Source organism: Myodes glareolus, chromosome 3 (genome assembly GCF_982192425.1).
Source record: "Myodes glareolus chromosome 3, mMyoGla1.1, whole genome shotgun sequence".
Classification (NCBI taxonomy): domain Eukaryota; kingdom Metazoa; phylum Chordata; class Mammalia; order Rodentia; family Cricetidae; genus Myodes; species Myodes glareolus.
Window position 1 is genome coordinate 54,675,340 of NC_142028.1, and position 23,736 is coordinate 54,699,075.

General features: G+C 39.3%; 1 protein-coding gene across 3 annotated transcripts in view; it reads right to left on the bottom strand.

Moving 5' to 3' along the window:
• The window catches only part of Tafa1 (TAFA chemokine like family member 1), a 524,535-nt gene that overhangs the window by 111,597 nt on the left and 389,202 nt on the right, over positions 1-23,736 (bottom strand). For all 3 annotated transcript variants that reach the window (XM_085686770.2, XM_048438431.3, XM_048438432.3), the window contains exon 3: positions 13,688-13,828. In XM_085686770.2, coding sequence (XP_085542896.1) covers positions 13,688-13,828 — 141 coding nt within the window. The remainder of the gene's footprint in view (positions 1-13,687; positions 13,829-23,736) is intronic.

Below are 23,736 nucleotides of genomic sequence, written 5' to 3' on the forward strand. Positions count from 1 at the left end.
TCTTGCATACAATCTCACAGTTCATTGGCTTTTAGCCATAATAGCTTTCTCTCAAGGTCTTGATCAAAACCCATGGATTTTGCTCATGCTGTCTCTCTGTTTGGAATGCTCACTCTACCATCTTTATCTGTAGGGCACATCTCAGACTTCTTACGGCAGAAGTCTGCTGACTTCCCAGAAGTATTCCTTAGGACCATCCTTATAACATCTTCCACAACTTAATGTGTAATCTGACAACTTGCACTCTTTGCTGCTAGAGAAATTCACTCACCCACCTACCCACCCATCCATTCATTCAATAATTACTGGAGAGCATTGCCTGTATCCCAGGAATTATTCTAAATTTCCACACATAGTAATGAAACAAAGCCTGTTTCCATGTAGCCCATGATCTAACAGGAGAGACGGACATTAGCCTAAGTGTGTTAAAATTGATGGATAGAAACTATACATTCTGAAAGAAAAGAAGTGAGTCCTTTAGGAGGATAGACAACAGACTTCTTGAGTTGATATACGTGGGCTGGAAAGGAAGAGTCACCTAGGAGTGAGAAAGGGTCACCAAAGACACATTTTACATGGAGAGATTAATAAAAATCAAGGAAAGTGTTTTGTGAAGTCCTGAAATCAAGGCATGGAGAAAACTTGAGATGAACAATGTTGGGTATGTGGTGGAAAGAAGGCATAACATCTTCCATGTTTCAATAGTGGTGTTCTCTGGGGAGATGAACATGAGAAGGGGGCAGGTACTCTCAAGATTCTTACCAGTAGTATGTCAGAAGCCTAGTCCTGACTAGTCTTTCCAGGAGCTCTCCACTAGAGGGCCCATGTGAGTCTCCACCAAGTCCTGGAAGATACTACCAGGTTCTTTTCCACAAGCAGTCCTTACTCTATACAGAGCTTTGAAAGGGTTATAAGAAACACTACATATAACACATGGGGTATGGTACAAACTGAGAAACTAGTGATTATCCTTTTTTACTTATAAACAAATGATATTACCAATTTTAATATCAAGTTATAGCAAATGGTCCATGTAATTGGTATCATTTCCAGCTGCTGTGGACAGCTGCCTCATTTGTAGAAAGAAAAGGGCATGGTAGTATCTAGAAAGACTCCAAATAAAAGATGACATCATTGGTGAGATACAGTGAACATAGCCTTGCTCTGTTAGTTTTCTGTTCTAGCTGCCTCATGGCCTATTCTAGAACAATCGACGATTTTGAATTTTATGATTCTAGTAAAATATTCCTCTTCCTCTGAGCAACTGCTGAGGTGCTGGTTTGTGTTCGCTGCACCTTGGGGCATACTGATGAGAACACGCACCAGTGCAAAGAAAACTCACGAACACCAAAGGAGAAAACGAGCAAGAATTTCTAAATTAGTACATGCAAGTCATTCCAAATTTAAAGAAATGTGGACTTCCTTTGAAAGAGTGGCTAATTACCCAGTATTTTTCCTAATATAAATACTGGGAGCTGGCAGTTCACTGGAACGTTAGACTTAATGTGATAAGGAAAATATAAAATAATATCAGGCATTATAGAGACTCCTCTTCATCTTAGTTACTTTCTGCTGCTGATATTAAATCTCATAACAAAAGTAAAAAGTGATTATTGTGGGGATGGAGAGGAAAGGGAATAGCAAGGCAAGGTATAAGCTATGTGAAGGGGAAGTGGGAAATGGGGATCTCTTAATTAAGAAGGGAGGTAAATATAGAAGGAGGGAAGAGGGTAAAGTAACAGTAAGGTACCTAAAATGTGATAAGAATCATACAAGTAAGGACCTACGTATAATGCTTGTAAGTCAAAACATAAATATACACACACAGTTCAAATGAAAAATGGATCTGGGCTGACAATGCTTCCCCCAAGAGCCATAGACCAAAGAACAATATCCCCAACACCAAGTATGAGAAGTTCTCTTTTGAGCTGTTGGTCAGAATTGTCTAAGAGAATTCCAAAATATTATAAACTATTGCTATTGCCTTTGGTTGTCCCCAGAGAAGGAAAGCAAGTTCTTACTGCTGAATACATCATGTATATCAGACACAGCTCTGAGGACCAGAGCTGGAGATGAAAAGAAAACCACACCCTTGTGGACTAGCTTTCATTATACCATAAGGTGCCATGCAAGCTTGCAAGGGAGGGAGACAACCAAAGTCCCAGCCATCATAATGACCATCATTGCACAACGGCCCTCAGGGTGTAACAGTCACATGAGTATCTTGGTTGTAACCAGCAGTTCTCTAATTGGACTTAGGAGCTACTCAGCAAGAGGAAATTATGCCTTGCAAACTACCAAAGGCTAATGAAGTCTCGGATCTTAGAGAAGAACTTACAACTACTATTTGTTAAACCAGCAGAACCGTAATTATATTATAAATACTCATCCTTATATCCACAGATAAAAGTAGTTCTTATTCCTTATCAAGGAAACTTTTCTTTGCAGCAGAGACCATTCCATGAAATCACAACCTACCAAAATTGCAGAGTTGTGGAGCCCAGCCCCACATGATACATCTTTAATACAACTCCTGAATCTAAGGCTCAAGTTCATTCCAGAAGAGGAGGCAGAAACATTTTAGGAAGCAGAGAACAGAAAGTTTGTTGTGAAATTTTGTTTTCTAGAAATGTCTCAAGCTGTGCCCATGAAGTTTCACCAACATAGCTATGTAAATCAGAGAGCAGGAGAAACGGTCTTCCCCTCCCCCAGGAAAAGCACACCAATTATCTGTCCCATATAAAAAGGTCAGACCTGAAAATATACACATATAAACAATATTATATATGTGTAGCTTGCATTTATGTATTAAGGAATACACATATACATATGTCTATGAAAATTAAAGAAAAAGAAGCCACAGATTCCAAAGAGAGCAAGGGTAGGATACATCAAAGGGTTTGGAGGGAGAAAAGTGAAGGGTAGAATGATGTAACTATATTAAAGTATCAAAAATTCAATATTTTTAAAAAGTAACTTAATGGGCTTATTTTGCCTCAGAGTTTCAGGTGGGGAATTCACAGCAGGAGGATTTTGAGGGATCTGACCCACACGAGTAACATGTGTCCACAGTCAAGAAGCAGCAAATAATGGATACCTGAGTTCAACTCTCTTTCTCCTTTCTATATAATCCAGGATCCCAATCTAGAGAGTGGTGCTATCCACAGTGGGCAAGTCTTCCCAGGTTTGGTTAACTAAGGTTAACCTTAGTTAACCAAACCATGATAATCTGCCTTAGGCATGCCCAAAGGTCCATCTCTTAGGTGATTCTAGACCTCATCAGGTTGATAGTTTGAGATTAACCATCACACCCTCTGTTTTGCAAGTGAAATGGGGTGAATTGGGGATGACGAGAGTTCTGTGCCTGTGTTCTTTGTCAGGTCGATACCCCAAACCCATCCAGATGGTCCTGAGAAGTTGGTGCATGCAATTGCCTTTCTGAATTCTTTGTATATCTTCAGACCAGGTCCCTCGTCTCATTTTCAAGAAATCATATACATGGAGGAGATTTTGGTGCGCTAATGGTTATGACTCCTGTTGGAGAATTAATGGGCACATGCTTTCTCTGACTGATAAATAGCCCACTAAAAGGCAAGGGAGAGGGAACAGAGCGTGGACTAATGTATGTGGAGTTCTTGTAGCATGAGGTTATAGAGCTGGCCCTATAGGGGAGGATAATTAATCGGCCACTGCAGGCAGGTAGTCATGGTTCTACAAGACGACATTCCTCCTGCCAACGAGGCTTTCTTGCCTATTCTGGCAAGGTCCATAGAAGACTGAAGCGGAGGAAAAAAATAAATCTTTCATTTTCAATCTTATAGTTAAACGGATTTTGAATGTAGATATTTCTGGGTCTCTGCCAGCTGGTTAGTATGTATTGTAATTCTTTGTTACTGTGGCTATGGAATTTCACAAGCCCCTAAGGTTACAACTTTGCTCACAGTTCAGGAGGATACAGCGCATTATCATGGGGATGTCATGGTGGTAGAAGAGTGAGGCAGCTAGCAACAGCCATCTATAGTTTGGAATTACAGAGCATTGAATGTTACTTTGCCTTCTCTAATGTAGTCTTGGATCATAGCCTGCGAGATGGTATCACCCACATGAAATGTGGGTTTTCCTATACTGACTAGCCTAATGTTGGAACTCCCTCACAGATGGGCTTAGAGGCTTGTTTCTTTGATGTCAAATTGACAGTCATGATGAGCCATCATAGTAGGCAACTCATGGCCTGTTTGCATTAGGAGTAAGCCTTCAGAGATTTAATAAACTTCAGAAGATGGAGGAAAGTATTAATTTTTAAAAGTATTATTCGACTGTGTGAATTTATACGTGAGTGTCAGAAGGGGCATCTGCATTGCTGCTCTCATAGATGACATTATCAGAAGGTACTGCATAGAAATACACTACTATCCCCGGAAGTGTCCAGCACCACTGCAGAAAACAGGGCCATGGATCATTCCAGGTGTCTGAAATAATTCACGAGGCTTTCTTACTATTCATATGGTCAGAGCATTAATAACACAAGACCTTGAGACCCTGTCTTCCTGAGCCTTGAGATCAGCTACAGGAATGAGGAGCTGGTTCCTTAGGTTTAGAGCAGCATTTTCTCTCCCCTTTGGGAAAAGAAAAGAATTGATTAAAAGTGAACTCATATGAGAACAACACACCTGGGCTCTTTAGAGATAAATGAAAAGCAATTGCTTTGGGAGAAACACAATCATTTATGAAAATGATATCATGTGTCATCAAATTTATAGCAGGTAGATGACTGACTGGGATTGGGGCTATACCATGATCTCTTTCTCTGTCTCTGTCTCTGTCTCTCTCTCTCTCTCTCTCTCTCTTTCTTTCACACAAACACACACATGCATGAATGCACGCACACCTCCAGACTCACATACATATTCATCCATGCATACACACACTCACACACAAAAGCCTGAATGCACACCTTTTACTATGTGATATGTATTTTATGACTGCTGTATTTCACAAATCTGTAGTATGCATCAGATGTAAGTAATTCCATACATAGTTTTCCCACTGAAATGACACCAAGTTCTCTGATTTTTTAGCTGCTGTCTAGATCTATGGAGCTAATATGTGTGAAAATGCAAGGAATTAAATGCCCAAGAACTGTTGCTAAATAAAAGTAAGCACAAGCAGCTATAACACATCCAATTTCTATTATGTCCTCAAAACATCCAGTCTCATTACAACTTTTTGTATTTATCATCCTCCCTTTGGTGAGCCACACAGAGAAGAGTGGTTAACTAATTGAGTTTGTAAGCCGTTTGTCATTGAGAATGATTTAAATGTAATTTTTCTCTCCTCCCTCCTTAAGACTGAATATTACCAAACTTTTCATCTCTGCCTCATTGATTGATGAAACTGTATCTCAGTGTTTAATTCACATTTCTCTAAATGAGTAATGTCCAGTAATTTTTTTCAAGCTTGTCAGCCGTTTCTCTTTCCCTTTCAGTGACTTATTTGAGGTATCCCCCTATGCTATGCTATAACATTACAGACATGAATCATTTTATTTAAAACGATAACATTTGATTTATAAAGTTTTGTGTATGCCTATCATAGGCCTGTGTGTGTGTGTAATTATTTTCTGTAAAGATGTAATGGTTACTTCTGGTAACTACATTGTAAAATAATTGTAGGAAATGGGGGACAGAGAAAATTACTTTGATTTTCACTTTCCCTTTGCTGCACCTGTGTATATAAGTTCCTTTTGAAAAGTTCTCATTGGCAAGTAACTATACATTATGTGGAATACAGTGTAATGTTTTGATGTACGTTTGTACTATAGAGTGTATACCCATATTTCTGTATATTTCCTGTTGCCTATTACTTTACACTAAAAAGTATTATGAAATAATCTGCTTTCAGCTAAGAAATAGTAAAAGAAGAGTGACTGTATGAGTCACATGACTTTCATTTTCTAGTCTTGATGGATCAGGTGTCAGTAATATTGTGCTAGAGACTTAAGTGACTGTATGGAAGAATGGAGGCTGAGGGAAGATGAGGTGTCCCATTCAGATAAATTCCAAACTTGTGGTACACTGCTGGCCTAAGGACTGATGTGTGCCTGGTTCTTCTCTCTGCTGGTAACAACTCTGCAAACTGGAAGAGAAGGCTAGGAAGGTGACGGAGAATAGTACAATGGCTTCTGCTCTGAGAACTGCTGCTCACCAGCTTCCTGCTCTTCCCATCATGAGAAGGAGTGAATACAGAGACTGGCCTTCAATTAGGAGGTGTTTCTTGTACGAATGCAGCCTTCAGTTCCTTTGTGGCTGGGCAGGTGCTGGTCTGTATCTGGGAACCCAATGCTGTTTCAAAGAGAACTAGCAAATAATTTAAAACCCACATCTGCGTCTGCAAATGCCGCTATTTTACACATAATGGCATCCGTGCTTCTCTTCTAGTGGGAGGAGTTGGCTTTCCTTTTAGAAATGGCATCTCTCATTTATGATGAAACCATCCTCATTTTGGGGTTTTGCCTAGTAAGCCAGCTGGACTTGTCCTTCCAAGAGCAAGGCAGCTATTAGAGGGAGGAGGGGGAGAATGGCATCTCTGACACGTCACCATCAGCTCCTCACATGGTGCTTCATTGAGTGGATGACAAGCAACAGTGCAAAACCCAAAGATGTCTTTTCCCATAACTAACATATTTGTAAATAAAGCCAACAATTTTTTATGTTATGTGTTGAAAGGTCTCTAGATTATTGGCAAACCGTACCTGAACTTGAAAGGTCATGAGATATTGGAAAGATCTGTACACTGTTTGCCTAGAGGGGTCTAAGGAAGAACTCTGAGCCATATAGACACAGGAAAAACAAAGCAAAACTATAGTATCTACAATGTCATGGACTCGTGTCTATATCATGAAGCACATAGGGTGGCGCGGGAAAACAATTCTATATCTGTCAATTATGTTTTAAATAAATGCTGATTGGCCAATAGCCAGGCAGGAAGTATAGGCAGGAAACCAGACAGGAAGTAGAGGTGGGAAATAAGAACAGGAGTATTCTGGGAAGAAAGAAGCTCTTTCCCCAGTCCTGCCCAGACCCAAGATGTGACCTACCCTGCAGAAAAAGGTACTGAGCCTTGTGGCTAATATTGGTAAGAATAATGGGTTAATATAAGCTACAAGAGTTAACAAGAAGCCTGAGCTAAGGGGACAATTAGTTATAACTAATGCAGAATCTCTGTGTGATTTTCTTTGGGGCTTACTGGCTATGAGAACTGGGCATATGGAAACCCCAATTAGCAGGTCCTCATGCTACAATAGGGTGTATGTAAGTGCTTGCTATAGAACAAAAGCTTATAGTTTAAAATATTTCACACTCATTGCAACTTTAACCAACTGCTTGTCTGCAGAACTTCTCAGAACTTTTGATATGATAGTGCAGGTTGGCAGGCTACCAATGGGACTATTTAATGTCAAACTATATATAATATTATTCTATTGAAAATATGATGAATTTAAAATTTATCTCTATTCTCAGGCTTTCCAAGCATTATATTGTGTTTTGGGATTAGGATAGTATATGTCAAATACATCAAGAAAATTTTATTATATCTTTTCCACCCAATCAATTTCCAAGAAACACTTGAAAAAATTCTGGTTCTGAATCTCATGTCATACAACTGTATGAGACTATATATTCCAAATCTAGCTCTGTCAAATAAAATTGTTTGAACAGGAGCTTTATATGTAGACCAGGTCAACCTCAAAATTATGATCTTCTTGCTTCAGCCTCCTGAGTGCTCAGGTTATGAATTTACACTATCATGTCTGCTAAATTTTTCTTTAATTATTTTAAAATGTCCTTCTACCCACAGATGAGTGTAGTTCTCATCAAGGAAGCTTCTCTTTACAACAGACAGAGATCAATACAGAAAACCACAACCAGTCAAAATACAGAGTTGTAGAGCCCAGGAACAAAGGATACAGCTGTAAAATACTCCCTCATTGAAGTGTAAAGAAACATTCAGAAAGATTTTGGGGCCACAGGTTCAGAGAGCTTGCTGTAAGATTGTGGATCCTAGTTATACTCGTGAATTCCTGCAAACATGACAGCCTAAACTTGAGCTGAACAAAGCTGACATCTAAAGATAAGGTAACATGGGCAGAGAAAAATCCATGAGGCCTCAACCCTAGACAAAGAATTATGGGCAAACTGAGGAAAGCTGGGGGTAGAAGAGGTGGCCTTCCACAAGGAAGAGAACACCAAATGGTTGTCTGGTATCAAATGGTCAGCCCTGGAAATATACATACAAGTAACACTCTAAGGACCAAACACTTTATATTTTGAAATATATATACATATACATATATGCATGTAATAACAATTAGTGAAAAAATAGGTCATAAATATGAAAGAGAGTGGGGAGGGATATATGGGAAGGTTTGGAGGGAGGAAAGTGAAAGAAGGGCTGCTGTAATTACATTATAATCTCAAAAACCAAAAAATAATCCCCTCCAATAGAAATAATCCCAAAACAACAATAGCAATACTGAATAGACAGTTCTTCAAGACAATGAATCAAGCTATTTTGTGGAAGATCTGTCTAGTGTTTGTATTCAGTGTCTATGGAATACCCTTTCTAACTCACTACCTTTCCTTTCTTTCCTATGGCGCTCTCACTCTGTGGGCTTTCTCCTCACAGTCTTCTGTGCTGTCAGAATCTTTGTGTCCCTTTCTTTCTATGTGTTCTTGTCTTGCAGGCTTATGACGAGCTAGGAGGAGACTGGACTGACCTACAAGGACTTGTTTGTGTCACAAAAGTGACTAGGAAAGCAGTGACTCTTTCATTATATTAGCAAAGGGTTTAAGGAGAGCCTGGGATGCCCATGGGTGAAGGATTAAGAGGTCTCTAACACAAGTTTGCTTCTGCGCTCCTCCCCATGCCTGGTCACAGAGGGTAAGACATATGAATATAAGAGCCTCAAGTCAAAATCACCAGGAACTAGAGTCATTGAAATAGTCATCCTCTCCTCTTACTGAGTAGAAAGGCAGATGAAGTTACAAAGTCAAATCAGACTTTGACTAGTTTAGAATGAGGTTAATGTCTACAAGGCATTAAAAAGTCCCTGTACTGTATGAACATCTCACTATGAAACAGGTCCTCCCTCTAACACACACACACACACACACACACACACACACACACACACAGAGAGAGAGAGAGAGAGAGAGAGAGAGAGAGAGAGAGAGAGAGAGAGAGAGAGAGGATAGGGAGAGAGAGTGACACACACAGAGAGAGATAGAGACAGAGAGAGAGAGATGCATTGCCACCTTAATTCTCAATTATATAGAACTAAAAGCATGGTTTACAGAATCACGTCTACCTAGTTTATGGCAATGACTCCAGAAGGTACAATTTCTATAATATCTAATAGGAAGATACGGATATTGCCCGAAGTATATCATATTTCTGTATTATTTGGCTGTAATGCCTTTTCTTATTTACCTAGATATTTGCATCTTACAAGAAAGCCTTTGAAGCTCAAGTGTGGTAATACCAGATGCTGCTTTTGACTATATTTGATGCATGAGGTCTCCTGGAGCTCTGCAGCCCAGGTTGATCTTCTTTCTCTGCCTCTTAGGGAAGAGAGTAAGGGGAATTCAAAAAGGATTGCAAGTGTGGAAAGCAGAGAGGGTAATTAAATAAATGAAGGTATATTTAATCATTGAGATTAATCCTATGTAGCCATTGACAATTATGTCTGGAAGAATATTCACAAACATGGAAAATATTTATAGTATATTAAGTGAAATAAGTTCTTTATCAATTAGTATCACAGAATCTAAATCTAGTAAATATCTCCATTGATCCTTTACTTTTTAGTGCTTGGATAGGACTATAAGGCAATCATCAAAGCCATGACAATTTCTGGAAATGGTATCATAGGTGTCTTCAGCGTATGGGTATTATTTATCTGTGGCTTTACAAATCCCTACAATGAACTTGAACTCCTGAGAAGCAACTGATGCTATCCAGGATGATTGGTTGGAAAATATTCTCAGAAAACATGGGGGCCAAGATGTCAACATGCTGAATTAACATGATGCTGATATTTCTAACAATTATTCACACTTACTAGTAAGATAAGAAATAGAATGTATAATTTAGAGAACACTTGAGGAGTGCCAATGTGGAAATCATATTACAAACATGGTTCTATTATTCCTCACTCAGCTCCAGGAGGCAGAAATCCTTCTCATTCTCATTTTGGGGAGAACAACACATTGTGGTGAGATGGACACAGCTTGCCAGAGACTGTTCTACTGGTAAAAGTTTTAGCTGTGATTCTGTCCAGGTGTAATAACGTAGGGCAATATTCTAGCAACTCCATCAAAATGATTGCTCCATACTCATTCTTCCACATTGAGTGTTAGGTTTCCCAAACAAATTAATTGATAGCTACATGTACTTGTCCATACATGCCCATAAATTTGAAATTGGAATGTTATTTAAATATGAATATTCATCATCATACTAAAGAACTTTTAAATTATTTTTCTTGGAATATAGAGGTAGTGGTCCTTTTGTTTGAAACAACCACGCTGACAATAGTTTTCAAAATTAAATAAACTTGTCGTGAGATGAAAATATTGCTGTCATATGGTTTATCATCCAACAAAAATTTAAAACCAAATGCAATTTCCCACTCTCTCAGCACAGCCAATACACTGTACTTTGTGTTTTTCATTCAAAATCTGAAGGCAAATCCATTCTAGATCACTAGTGATGAAAATCAACTAGAAGCAGGATGAAGATTTATAGGTAACAACCTCAATGCTTTCTTTGGTCAAGAATCTAAGAGACTATTGTAACTTTATGTAGTACAATGCCTCCCGCCTTCTTGGCAAGAACTTCCTTTTGGAATAGGCCAATATGGTTTTAGTAGGGTAGCTGCCTTCCTTCCCTCATTGCCAATGCTTCATGGTGTTCACTGTGATACAGAACAGTCCAAATCACAGTCTAAGTCAGTCAACCTCAGTACCGATGACACTACTGGTGGATATGTAAATTCTTTGATCAGGGGAGGAGTCCAATGTAATGTGGATGCTTAGCAGTATTCTTTGCTAGAGCCGGCAGAAGTAACGCTCCCCTCTGATAGGTATTACCAAGCGATTCCTGGGAGACACTACTACACTGCAGAACTGACAGTCCTATATTCTCAAATTTGGGTAGTCACATCCTTCAAGACTAAACTGACTTTCCCATGGAACAGAAGGACAGACTGATGGCCACGTAAGCTTGTTCCTCTGGCTGTCGTTGACCAGGCAAAAGTTGACCTCTTGTTCCAAGTTGGACCAATCACATACATACTGTTGTCTCAGAAATCTTAGTTACAGCATGGGATCTTGGTTAAATATGCTTTACTGAAGCTTTACTATCAAGCCAAATGAGATCAGAGTGGTGCTGTTTACCCATTTATAATTCATATGAGAGTGTGAAGTAAATACTTGAAGAAGGAATCAGGCCGTACAAATGAGAATAAAATAAGCAAAGATCAGAAATCAAAAAAAGAACATAGACAGAAACCACCAATGGTTCCTGAAGAATTCTTTTACTTTCTAAAATAACTTATGTTTTCCTTGCCATAACTTGAGTGTGCTTCTCTCTCAACCACCACCTGGTCCACAAATTAAAATACAAAATACAATCTTATCTAGGAAGTGTCCTCCTTACCCTGCATATCTAGGGGAAGAAGAGTGGACCTAAGCCAATAGATAGAAGTTCTCAGTACTGCTCTATGACCCTGCATACATGGGTCATTTCTATGAGTCTCAACTCCCCTATTGAAGAATTAGGAAATAAAATCACACCTACACTTTTAAATTTTGATAACCGTAGAGAAGTACGGACACCCTACTTGGCCATAGTATATAAGATTATCTTAAGGATGACAGTGAAATTTAGGATTAAAGTATGTGATACTGGCATTAAGAGTCACAAATGAGAGACTGTCAAAGCATGTATCAAGGGGATTATCCTACTATTCTTAGTCTGTTTCTTCATGCTTGCACTGGGAAAGAAACAACCTCCTCTGATATCCAGTCTCTGACATGGCCTCTTATGATTTCTGTACGTTTGTCTTTATGTTTTGGCAACCAGCTTTATACTAAAGAGGGTAGACTGATATAACCTATAGGATAGAAACAAAATAATGACACATGAGCTCTAAGGTTTAACATAAAGGATACTGGAGCTTATGTTCTGCTTTCTTGCAGTCACTCTGAGGAAAATCTACTACCATGTTGTAAAGAAATCAAGCTCCAATGGATAGGTTCATATGGTAGAGAACTATAGCTCTTGCCAACAGCTATGTGAACAAGCCATCCTAAAACCGCTCACTGGCACAGGTCAATATAGTAGAACACAAGTGCGGCTCCATGAGCGCTTTAGAGACAGAACCTCCCAGCTAAGTTTAAGTCTTAATCCACAGGCATGGTAAGATAACATTGGAAATTTAACTTAATCTATTTGATACAGGGTTACGTGTAATCCAGGTTGGTCTTGAAATTCCTATGTAACCAAGGACGACTCTGATTTCATTTCTACTTTCCAGCCATTGAGATCACAGGTATGCATAACTACACCAGGTTTATGCTATGCTGGGGTTTGAACCCAATGCCTTATGCATGCTAGGCAAACATTCCACCAACTGAATCACAACCCTAGTCCAGTGTTTGATATTTTCAGCTGTTAAATTTGGGTGTGACTTATAACACCAAAATAGAAAACTCATATGACAATAGTAAGTGTTTTGGTAGGATTAGCTAGAACAACATATGAGCAATGTGTACCAGATTTTAGTACATACTCAAGACAATGGTGTTCACTCACACGTATATCCAAAGCAACTAGAGTGATACCTAGCAGATAATTTGTGATCACTAAATGTTTTTTAAATGAACTTTAAGTACTGCCAACTTTCCTATTACTAACACCACCATAACCCCAAACAAAATTCTTTCCAAATAAGTTGAATCCATACGTTCTTTGTTCTAAAATTCCCTTTACTTAGTTTTCTTTTAAAGTATCAAAATATGTGAAATTTCTCAAGCCAGATGTCTCTCTCTCTCCTTCACCCCCCCTTTGTGTGTGTGTGTGTGTGTGTGTGTGTGTGTGTGTGCTTCTATAACAGAACACCTGTGACTAGGTAGCATACAAACATAACTTAATAAATTAATTCCCACAGCTCTAGGGACAAGGATATTCAAGATTAAGGCATGAGTGTTTCTGATGGACGTTCGTATTCTGATGGAGGCCTTTCATGATTCCTCACTACATAGTGGGAACCAGAAAAGGAGGGGCACAAGAGGCGCTGCACTCTCCTTTTTTAATGGCACTAACCTCACTCACGATGGTGCAGCCCTCATGACTCAGTCACCTTCCAGATGCCTCACTTCCTGAATCATCAAAATGGCAGTCTGCCTTCAACATGAGTTTTGAAGTAGACATTCAAACCTAACACCAGAGGAACAAAAGTTCCAGATATATGCTGAGTTCTAACATTTAGCCTCACAACAGTTTAGATATGCCTCGTCCATGGTTCAGAATCACAGTTAGTTTACACAAGAAAACACATCGTGTGTTGTATGCAGTGAATTAATGAGTGGATATCCATTAGAAAGGGCTAAAACCCATTGCTTACCATCCACGCAGGAAGGTCGGTTTCTTGTTGTCCCAGCCACTTTCCCAGGTAGACAGGAACACTTCACTGTTTGTGACCGCTCCTCTATACGGTTCTTGTTACAACACCTGTGGGCTGCAATCACTTCGCAGGTCCCTCCTTCTACCAAGACAATAAAAAGATGGACATTGATTATTCCTAACTCCAGGGCTACTGGGATGTATTACAATCCACAGACAGGTTTGGAGAAAATGACAGGAATTATAGAGGGGCGCTGTGACATACAATTACTAAAGACCTCTCTTCCATGGTCCATTGCAGCCTCAGAGAACCCAGGCATTGAAGTGCTACACTCAAAACAGTGGAAGAACGCCAGCAAATAAGTAAATGGGCATTTCAAGATGTGATGATTCTGGGTTGGATGTAATAGAAAGCAGTGGAGCAGCAGATGCCCGGAGCTAAAATGCCAGGTAAAGAGACCACCTGATTTAGATGCACTGTGCTGAGCACTCTTACCTGTGCTATCTGCATGTAAGGTTCTCTGAACACCCACTAATGAGGAGAAGCAAAAATCCAGTGATGCAGAACCTACGAGGCCATAACGTGACCAGGAATCAGGTCCCTTTCCCACTGCCTACCCATGCTAAGGGGGCTGAACTGAGTAAAAATCTAGTCCAGAATCATTATCGAACCCAGATGGCATGTACACATGAAAGGGAGAATTTCTAGAAGAAATGCTATGTGCTTTCTGTGGCATGGCTACATAGGACGTCATTTAAATTGGTAGGGCTCACGCAGGCACACACCAATGTATATGGGCATCCTAATGGATTCCACTCTCTACTAACTCCTGGGTAGATGAGATCCTGGGTCAGGGTAGATGTTGGTGGCTTTGGATTTTGCTGTTGTTGTTAAAGAGCTCATAAACCAGTCACTTTCTCTATTAGCCTCTCAAATGCTGAGATTAAAGGACTGCATTGCCACAGCCAGATTGGGTCAGTTTCTTCCATCTGGAAGAAATGAGATTTTTCAGTTATAAAAGATATCAAAAATTAACTTTCCCACCATCAAGTTTTGAATTCAGAGACAATGGATTTTTTGTTTTACCAAAATGGGCTCCTAGAATTCTTGACCTTATAATTTTTGACCTTTGGCATTCAGTAAGCAGAGATGACAAGAATTTGTTGAATAAGTGCTCTATATGATATTGTTATAAGCTCTAAGGTGACTGTCTACTATCCAGATACATAGAAGGTAATACAGGCAAGTGGAAAAAAAGGGGACAGAAAAAACTGGATAATTAAGACAGCTCTCTGAAAACTTAGCTACAACACAGTGCTTTAGGTACAGTGGGAACAGGGCATGATGTAGTTCTCTCCAACAGTCATTGGAAAGTTTAGAGAAATTTTATTGCTTGTAATCTCTAGGAGGAGCGAGATGCTTCTTGCATCCTAGTTAAAGAAATAGATGCCATTAAACATCCTACAATGGCCCCTGACAAACTGCTGCAGCAGGGGAGGACCTGGCCCCAAATTATTAATAACAACTGCTACAGAGTCTTCATCTGCTTTTGAAGAAATACACCAAAGTTACCTATATTAGATAGGTAGTTCTGTCTCCTGCAAGAGAAGAGAAGATCCCAAAGCTTAACCCACTGATTTTCATTAGAACTTCATTCTTTCCACTTAGTATTGGAGGGTCTTAGTTTCCTCGTCTGTAAAGTGAGAATCATAATCCCAACTCCTCCAGCAGAAGCTGTGCAGATGTAAACTAGAGAACATGCCCACCTAAGGAGGTTATCAGTGAGCTTGGTGCATAGTCCAGAGTCCCACAACAATACCTGCAACAACAGTTGCAGAGGGGATTTCTGTCTGGCTTTCCTTTCCTTTTGTTTCTTGTTTGGTTTTGGCAGTGATGAGGACCAAAACCAGGGCCTTGTGTACGCTAGCCATGCAGAGTTACATCTCAAGTCCACCTGTTCTCTTTCCTGTCTCAGTAATATATGGTCCCTTCTATTGCCTCTTGACTCCTATCCAGCTCCATCACTCAAATGCAGAGGCCTAGTCCTGAAGTACTGTCTTAGTGCCTATGCATCCAACACCACCTCCCTCCATCATGTACACATAAACTGTGGAGAAAAAGAGGAGGGATATAGAGCAAGGGGCACACATATATGTATATGTACACATATACATGCGTGTGTGTGTGTGTGTGTGTGTGTGTGTGTGTGTGTGAGAGAGAGAGAGAGAGAGAGAGAGAGAGAGAGAGAGAATCCTCAAGAATTTTCTTTGTTACTCAATGTCAAGATCAATTCTTTATAGAACCTTATGATCTCCACAACTATTCACTTTCTTAGTACTCCATGAATTTCTAATTACCCAGAAATCAATGTTTGTGGTACATCCCACTCAAGTTATAAACTAAGACAAGATCAAGGTTATTGCTTATTTGTTCTCAGTCCTATCAACACAGAGGAAATCTAGAAGTCTTTTTTAAAATGACTGATTAAATAAATAAATTAGCTGACTTAACTTGCAATAGAATATGTCTCAGGGTCTGTAAACATAGGTAGAGTGGGAGATCCATTTGTAAATGGAAACTACAGAAAATTTCCAAGATTCTGAGATGAAAGATGGGGCTCTAATGGGCAGTTATGAAGAGCATAACTCATCATAAAATTGATAATCTGAGGCATTGTAAATGTCAATTTATTATTAGAGAGTATTTTACATTTCCACAAAATTTATGAAGATGGTACTGAGAAGCTCCAAATATATCTCACTTTGCTAGTTCCTGCTTGTGTTATCTAATTATTGACATCTTCGGTATGGTGCACTTGTAGTATTGATCCTTGGCATTACGATCCAGTCCCATGGTATCTGCTTGCTTCACAGATTCTGACTTTGATGACTGCAAGTCCTTTCATTGACTTATGCATTGCTTTGACAGGTGGTGACCACTGTAAGTTTGTTTGACTTTTGTTTTGAGGTGTCTCTCTCTCTCTCTCTCTCTCTCTCTCTCTCTCTCTCTCTCTCTCTCTCTCTCTCTCTGTCTGTCTGTTTCAAAAGGCTTTATTTTTACTTGATCCAAGACTTGACAGGGACTCCAGGGTGTTACAAAGCTGCCTAGTGGCTTCTTGAGATGCTCGGGTGAAGGTCCTGAGGCTTGCTGGTGCAGAGCAGAGATGGGAGCCCCTCAGAAGGAGAGAGGGGCCTCCTAGTCATGCTTGAGAGTGAGCCACTTAAAGAGGTACTTGCCCAGAGAAGCCTGGGGCCCAGCAGTCAACCTGCAGAGGTTGGGCATGTGGTTGCCCATCTTCTTGATGACCTTCACCTCCTGAGGACTCTCTTATTTCTGATTCTAATTCTTGTTCCAGAATCACACTCTCTAACATATTTACATTAACCAAAGTCTAAGCTCTCATAGACATTCTTAATTTTAACCTTTTCTACTCCAGGGTTCAACCAGGCAGATGTAATTGTATGCACTTTTCTTATCTCTCTAGGTGTGTCACAGCTGTGCCATCTTCTCAAACATTCATGGCTTTTTAGTAACCTTGGCATTTGGGGGTAGACTGGTCAGGCGTTTTGCAGAATGTCTTTCAATTGGGTTTTATCTAATACTTGTCTCATGATTAGAGTGAGATTGTGTGTTTTGGAGGAAGATTGGAAAGATAAATGCTGCTCTGGTCCCATCCTACCACAGGTATACACTATCAATCCATCTTTCCCTTATTAAATGAAGAATCTTGTCACCAGGCTGAGGTGGTAGCTGTCCAATATCTTCATTGTTATTGTATTTTCCTTTCCTTTCTACTTTGTAGTATACTCCCTGGAAGGAAGTTGCTGTGAACAGCCTACATTTAGGAGCTGAAGAGTTATATTCTGTGTCCTGAAATTATGATAATACATAAAAGTATCTAAAATTCCTCTGCATGAACTTGGTATCTTTCTCTCCATTTTCACTTACTTACATGTACCTATGTATGCTCATGGATTTTATTTATGCATGATCTTATTCTGCAGTATGAGTTCATTTAATTGCTTCAAATATTGCTGATTTGAATACTGTGATGTTGTTTTTTTTGGTTTCTATGTTCCTTTGCCACAGTGACCATTGTTAGCTTGATTTGTTTTTGTCATTATTATGAATACTTCCTCACTTCATGGCTCTTCAAGATGCTAAAGGATCATATTGTAGATGTCCTGGCCTCATGCTATAATTATGCTTGGAGCCATTTATCCAAAGCAATTATTGTGGCATTTCAAATATATACTACAACCAAGAACTAAGGCTTCTAGGCCAGATGAGACAAGATTCAACTGGAGGGCACTTCCTCTTCCTTCTCTCAAGAGAATTCTGTCGTTTGCGGTGTGGCCAGAATAGCAATTTGGAAAGACAATGTCCAGTTGTGGGTGTTACTTCAGTACCACCTCCTTGGCACCTGTGTATAGGAAAGATTGCAGAAAAGAAAGGTGGCCAAGCAAAAGGGACAAACAGCAGTGCACAATACTGGCAGGAAATAGAATGACTTGAACTTGGGACAATGGAAAGCATCTCCCTATCTCCATGCTCACAAGCATAATTAATGCAACAGGGCCAATGGTACATTACACTCTCCTCCAGTCACCCATGATCATGTTGCTTTAGCTAGCAGTTGTCACCTACAACTTCCTTCAATCAAACTTGTAATAGGTAGATATATACTTCATGAAAATACTATTAATTTAAGTGACTACTTTGCTTTAATACCCGGCAGCAGCAATATTTGGGAGGATAGAGAGAACAAGGTATGTGGATGCTCTCAGGAGGCACTTTGAATCTCATTTGATTTACACCCAAGTCAGCTATGATAGACATACAAGATCATGAGTGTAGCATGCTGGATCCCAACAACTTTACATGACATCACCCCCAGTATATGGGAAAACAAGTTCCAGACACAATTGATGACTTGATTAGATGCACACAAATGTGACTTCAGACATCAATGACACTAAAGCAGTTAACCGGGGATGGAGAGTTGACTAAAGCAAAGGTAAAGAACTTGCCACCCAAGCCTGAGGACCTGGTTCACATCACCAGGACCCACGTGAGAGGGGAGGGCAGCAGGCTTCTGCCATGCCAACATGGTTTGGGCAAAGACAGGTAATCCTTGGAGCTCTCTGGCCCATTTGTCTAACCAAATCAGTGATTCCCACAGCAATTCAATATTCAAATCTATCCTGATCATGTAAGTTGAGTCCATTTGCTTGTGATGACCACATGAAAATATGTAAAATTTTATAGAAGTTTTCCTTATGCTAAGTTATGATTTGTGGGGTTTATAGGTCATGTAAAGGAGTCTGCTACCACTGTGTCTGAAAACTTAGTGCAACAAAGTTTTCTTTAACCATAGCACTATGCTAAGGAAGAATGAAAGTAATCGCATTTAACCCGTTACCAGCCATACAAAGATAGTACTAAATGACAAGCATCCGATGGATGGATGTATGGATGCATGTATGCATGTATGGATGGATGGATGCATGCATGCATGGATGCATGGATAGATGATGGACAGGGACATAGATACAGAATGTAATTGAAAAAGGTGGATTTTTTCAGCATAGTAACTAAAGTACAGTAAACATGTCAAATGTGGCTCCCCATTCAGATCTATATTTAATATTTCTTAGTGATAGATAACAGCATCCGATGTTTAATTTGATCCATGTAAAATTTAAGTCAGAAACTGATGAAATTGTAGGAAAGTAAAACCCTGTTTTTGTATCATAACTGCAGAGATTACAAAGTCTATTGTCCACAGCAGCTGGCTGCCTGGAAAAATGGGAATGGATACACACACACAAATCTGTCCAAATCAAAGGGAAGTTTTATCATACCCCTTTCTAGAAACTGTAAATATGGACCCCTTTATTTAATATTATTTGTATTTTAAGGACCACCTTGTGAACTATCCCTTTAAATCTAAATGCCAAAGTTATTTAGAAATCACAACAATACTTGTCATGTAAATGCTTTTCAGCCTTTTCTGTGGCGCCATTGCCAATCCATTTCCAAATTTTGACTTCGTCCAAGTTGAAATGATTTCAAGATGATCTATGGCTTGTCAGAGCAGTCATTTAAGAGCTCAGCAAATCAGACTTCCCCTTTCTGCATATGGATTATTTGGAAAATGACTTCTTCTGGATTCTGTAGAGCATTTGTACGCTCAGCCAATCACCCAGGCGGAATAACTGATTAACAAATGGCAGAGGATACAGTGCAAATAGCAAACAGTTTGGATGCTGTCTGTATTACTTAGATGTTCAAGTCGTTGTTCATATTGACTATGGAAAACAAGTCTATGATAAAGTATCTATAAAAAATGCAACCTTATACCCTAAGTTTACTTTTATAAAGAGTTCTGCTATTTTCCAGTTAGGTCCTAATACATGAAGTGTCTGGTTAATGTAGGTCCATCAGAAATAGCTAAGAATGTTCAGCAGACAGCAACCTCCTAGTTCTCTCCCTACCCAACCTTCAATAGACAAACTGAAGAGATCGAGAGGGATGTCAGAGCTCTGAGTGCATTATCAAATTTATTCTTAAAAGGAAAAGAAAATTTCTAATACCCTCAAAGGTGAGAAGAAGTCACCATTTTAAGATTATTTTTGGCAGCATCAACTCTCCGCCAAACCCAAATGCTCTAAGCAAGAGATCTCTCTCTCTCTCTCAGCTCCATGCATCACTGTCTTGCTCTATACAAGAGAGAAGACCCAAGGGAGATGGATTGCTAAGGAAAATGTCTCTTTTCAAAGGACTCCCCACTGATGGCAATTGCGTGTCATGATGGAAAGGGAAAGTCTAGGAATGATTGGCAGGCAGATGATTAAAAACGGAACTGCAGGTTGTCATCACAACCAGAATTTGCCCCTGGATTGGAAATCTACTAAAAGTAGCCTATACTAAGCAACTAATTCATTCTGGGCTACAAACTGGGGAAAGCCATTTGAAAATTGTCACTCGTGGAAAGTTTCTTATGTCTGTTCCTTTTCATCTGCCAAGGAAAAGTGTTTATCTGTGTGTTGATGACTTTACAAGGAAGAAGAAGCAGCATAGTGGGACAATTTAAATTAGCACAGGAGCAGGTTTTTTGGGAAAGAAAACAATATTCTAGGCCAGGAGATATAGTAAACTTCTTTTCTTTCCCAGCAAACAGAAAAAAAATGAACACTTGGAATTTCTTCATTTGCTTTGTGTGTGTGTGTGTGTGTGTGTGTGTGTGTGTGTGTGAGAGAGAGAGAGAGAGAGAGAGAGAGAGAGAGAGAGAGAGAGAACCCATAATTCAAAGTCTTCTTTGAGTGCTCTTCCTGAATCAATACAGAAATATTTTTCTAATATATGTTCATACACCTCACATAATTCTCCCATAGCAACATTGAGAATGCATGATTTTGATTGTTAAAAAATGATGATCACTTTTGCTATAAAATGTTGGCAGAGCTTATTTTCTAAGTGATGAAATTGATCACATGTCTGTGATAGATGGAAAGGAGAAAGGAAAGAAGCAGAGAAGGGAAGAACTGATGGAGAACGAGTATAGCTCAATAGGAAACATTGGTATATGAGAAGAAAGGCTAACCATTAATTTTTATTATCAAATACTATGATTGTATAAACTCTTTGAGGATCTTATACATGCACATGTTATCCTATTCAATCCATGCTTTCCTTTAAGTCTCCACAGATCCCCACCTCCCCAACCCTTCCCAAATATATTAATCTTTTGAAATTTTTTGAAAAGTGGTCTTTATATTTTCTTTCTCTAGAAATATAGACGTGACTTTCCAGGACACCTAGAGAAACTTGAAACTTTGAGTAGAGGTAGAGTTAAAATGTACAAAAGCTTTTTATTCTAGATGAAATAACTTGGAAATGAAGTAGCAACTAATCACACACACACACACACACATACACACACACACACACACACACACACACACACACACACACACACACACGAACGAACCATGGGTCCTTATCAATAGCCAAGCAAGGATAGGTGTTTAAGGTCCATGATAGAAAAATCTTAGTTTGCATCTTGAGGAGGTGGAACCTCAATTGTGGAACTGCCTCTGTGAGACTGGCCCATGGGTATGTCTGTAGGGCATTTTCTTAACAAGTAATTGATGTAGAAATGCCCAGCCCACTGTGGGTGATTGTTCCTTACTGGACGGGTGAGACTGGACTGTAAAGGAAAGATAACTGAATGTGAGCTATGGAGTAAGCCAGTAAGTGGCTTTTCTCCGTGTTCTCGTTCTCTGCTTCAGTTTCTGCTCTCATTAGCTATTGTAAGTTCCTTCCTGAGCGTCCCTTGATGGTGGACAGTGACCTGTAGGATGGAATAACCCCCGCCCCTACAAGCTGTTTTGGGAACAATGTTTATCACAGCAACAGAACGCCAACAAGGACAGAAACCAAAGCAAGATTTGGAGGAAATTAATAAAACCTAGGTGGACGTGTGTTCAGATTGACAAGATTAATTGGACACTTAGATTTTCACTTTAGTTCAAGTAGTTCCTTTCTTGAAAAGCTGTAATATGTAAGATAAAGCAGAGTCTTTGAGATTCGTTTTTATAGGCCTTCCTGATCAGGCTTTAAAAATAGCTCTTTAGGAATCTATTGTAGCGGATGTCAGAAATGCATATTTAAGACTCTGTTAAAAATGCTTTATTGACCCAATGAGCTGGAAGGAAGCTTCAAGTGTCTCTCTGTCTGTGAATCATTGGCAGGAGAGAGACACTAATGGATCTTCAGGCATAGTCTGGTCAAGCAGGGCAAAATGGCTGCTTAATGTGTTTAAGTTTAAGATTAAACAAATATCATCTTCTCTGTTCCAGGTATCTGGGCATGTACAAGACAAATTTTAAGTAAAGAAGAAACCTGGGAAGACAAACTACATCTGATGTGGCATACAATGGGAAGGCCATACATAAAAGCTGGTTGCTAAGGTTCAAGTCCTGGGATAGGATGTTTCCTCTTAGTTTTCATCTCACGCTTTGGTTTCTCAACTAAGAAGTGGATGATAGTACCAGCTTTATAAAGATGCTTTGAGGACAAGGCGTGGGGGTTAAGTAGTACAGACAGATGACTACCATGATGCTGGGTTCAAAGTAGGCACCAAAGGAAATCTGATGCTCCTGATGCTGTGGGGATGATCTTAGACTAGGTAGGAATATTGATGGGAGTAATCGTCTCTCAGTGTTTTTCCTCTTTCTGCCAGCATGAGCCATGTGGAACTTCTCCTCTTCACTTTCAGTGACTAGGTGGCTATATTCAGCTCTCAAGTGCCCCTGAAATAAAATACTAAAGAAACGTTCAGAGCAACACATATTATTCACTAGATTCTTCTTTTTAAGGAAGAAATGACTTATACAGTGGATACAGCAGGACACAACGGTATGCGTCTATTTTATTAATGGCTGTAGTCACATGAGAATAAATTTTATCTAACGATGAAACAATAATCTTAGAAGAGAAAAGAATCACTAATTCTTAACTGTTCCTTAAATAAGGTCAGATGTAAGGAAAGCTTTGTTTGACCCTGAAGATTGTAGTCCCTATAATGAGCTGGACATCAGATGCCTTTGTTTTACTCTCAGGGCTATCTGTGAACTTTTATTTATTAAAATGAAGTAGAGAATATAACTACTCTACTCTCTATTCTTCATCCTCAAAATATGCTTGGTCTAGACTTACACTCATTACTTTGCAAATTGCTGTGGTGTTGGAAATTATTTATTGTCCATAACATAATTATTCAAATAAAGTAAATATGAAATAAATAAAAATAGAAACAAATACATGGAATATTCTCTTTCAAAGGTGCATTTTCATCCTGGATGATCATGAATGTCTCTGGAAACTGAATTACAGCATATGAGCTTTTAAAGCTCCCCTGAGTTATAATCTGCAACAATAAGATGTGTTCTACTTCTGTTGTTAGGACTCAAGATAATAAAGCGTTTCTGCCTACCATTCCATTATAAAGTAGGACAGTTTGGGTCTAAGTCTTCTGTAGGCCT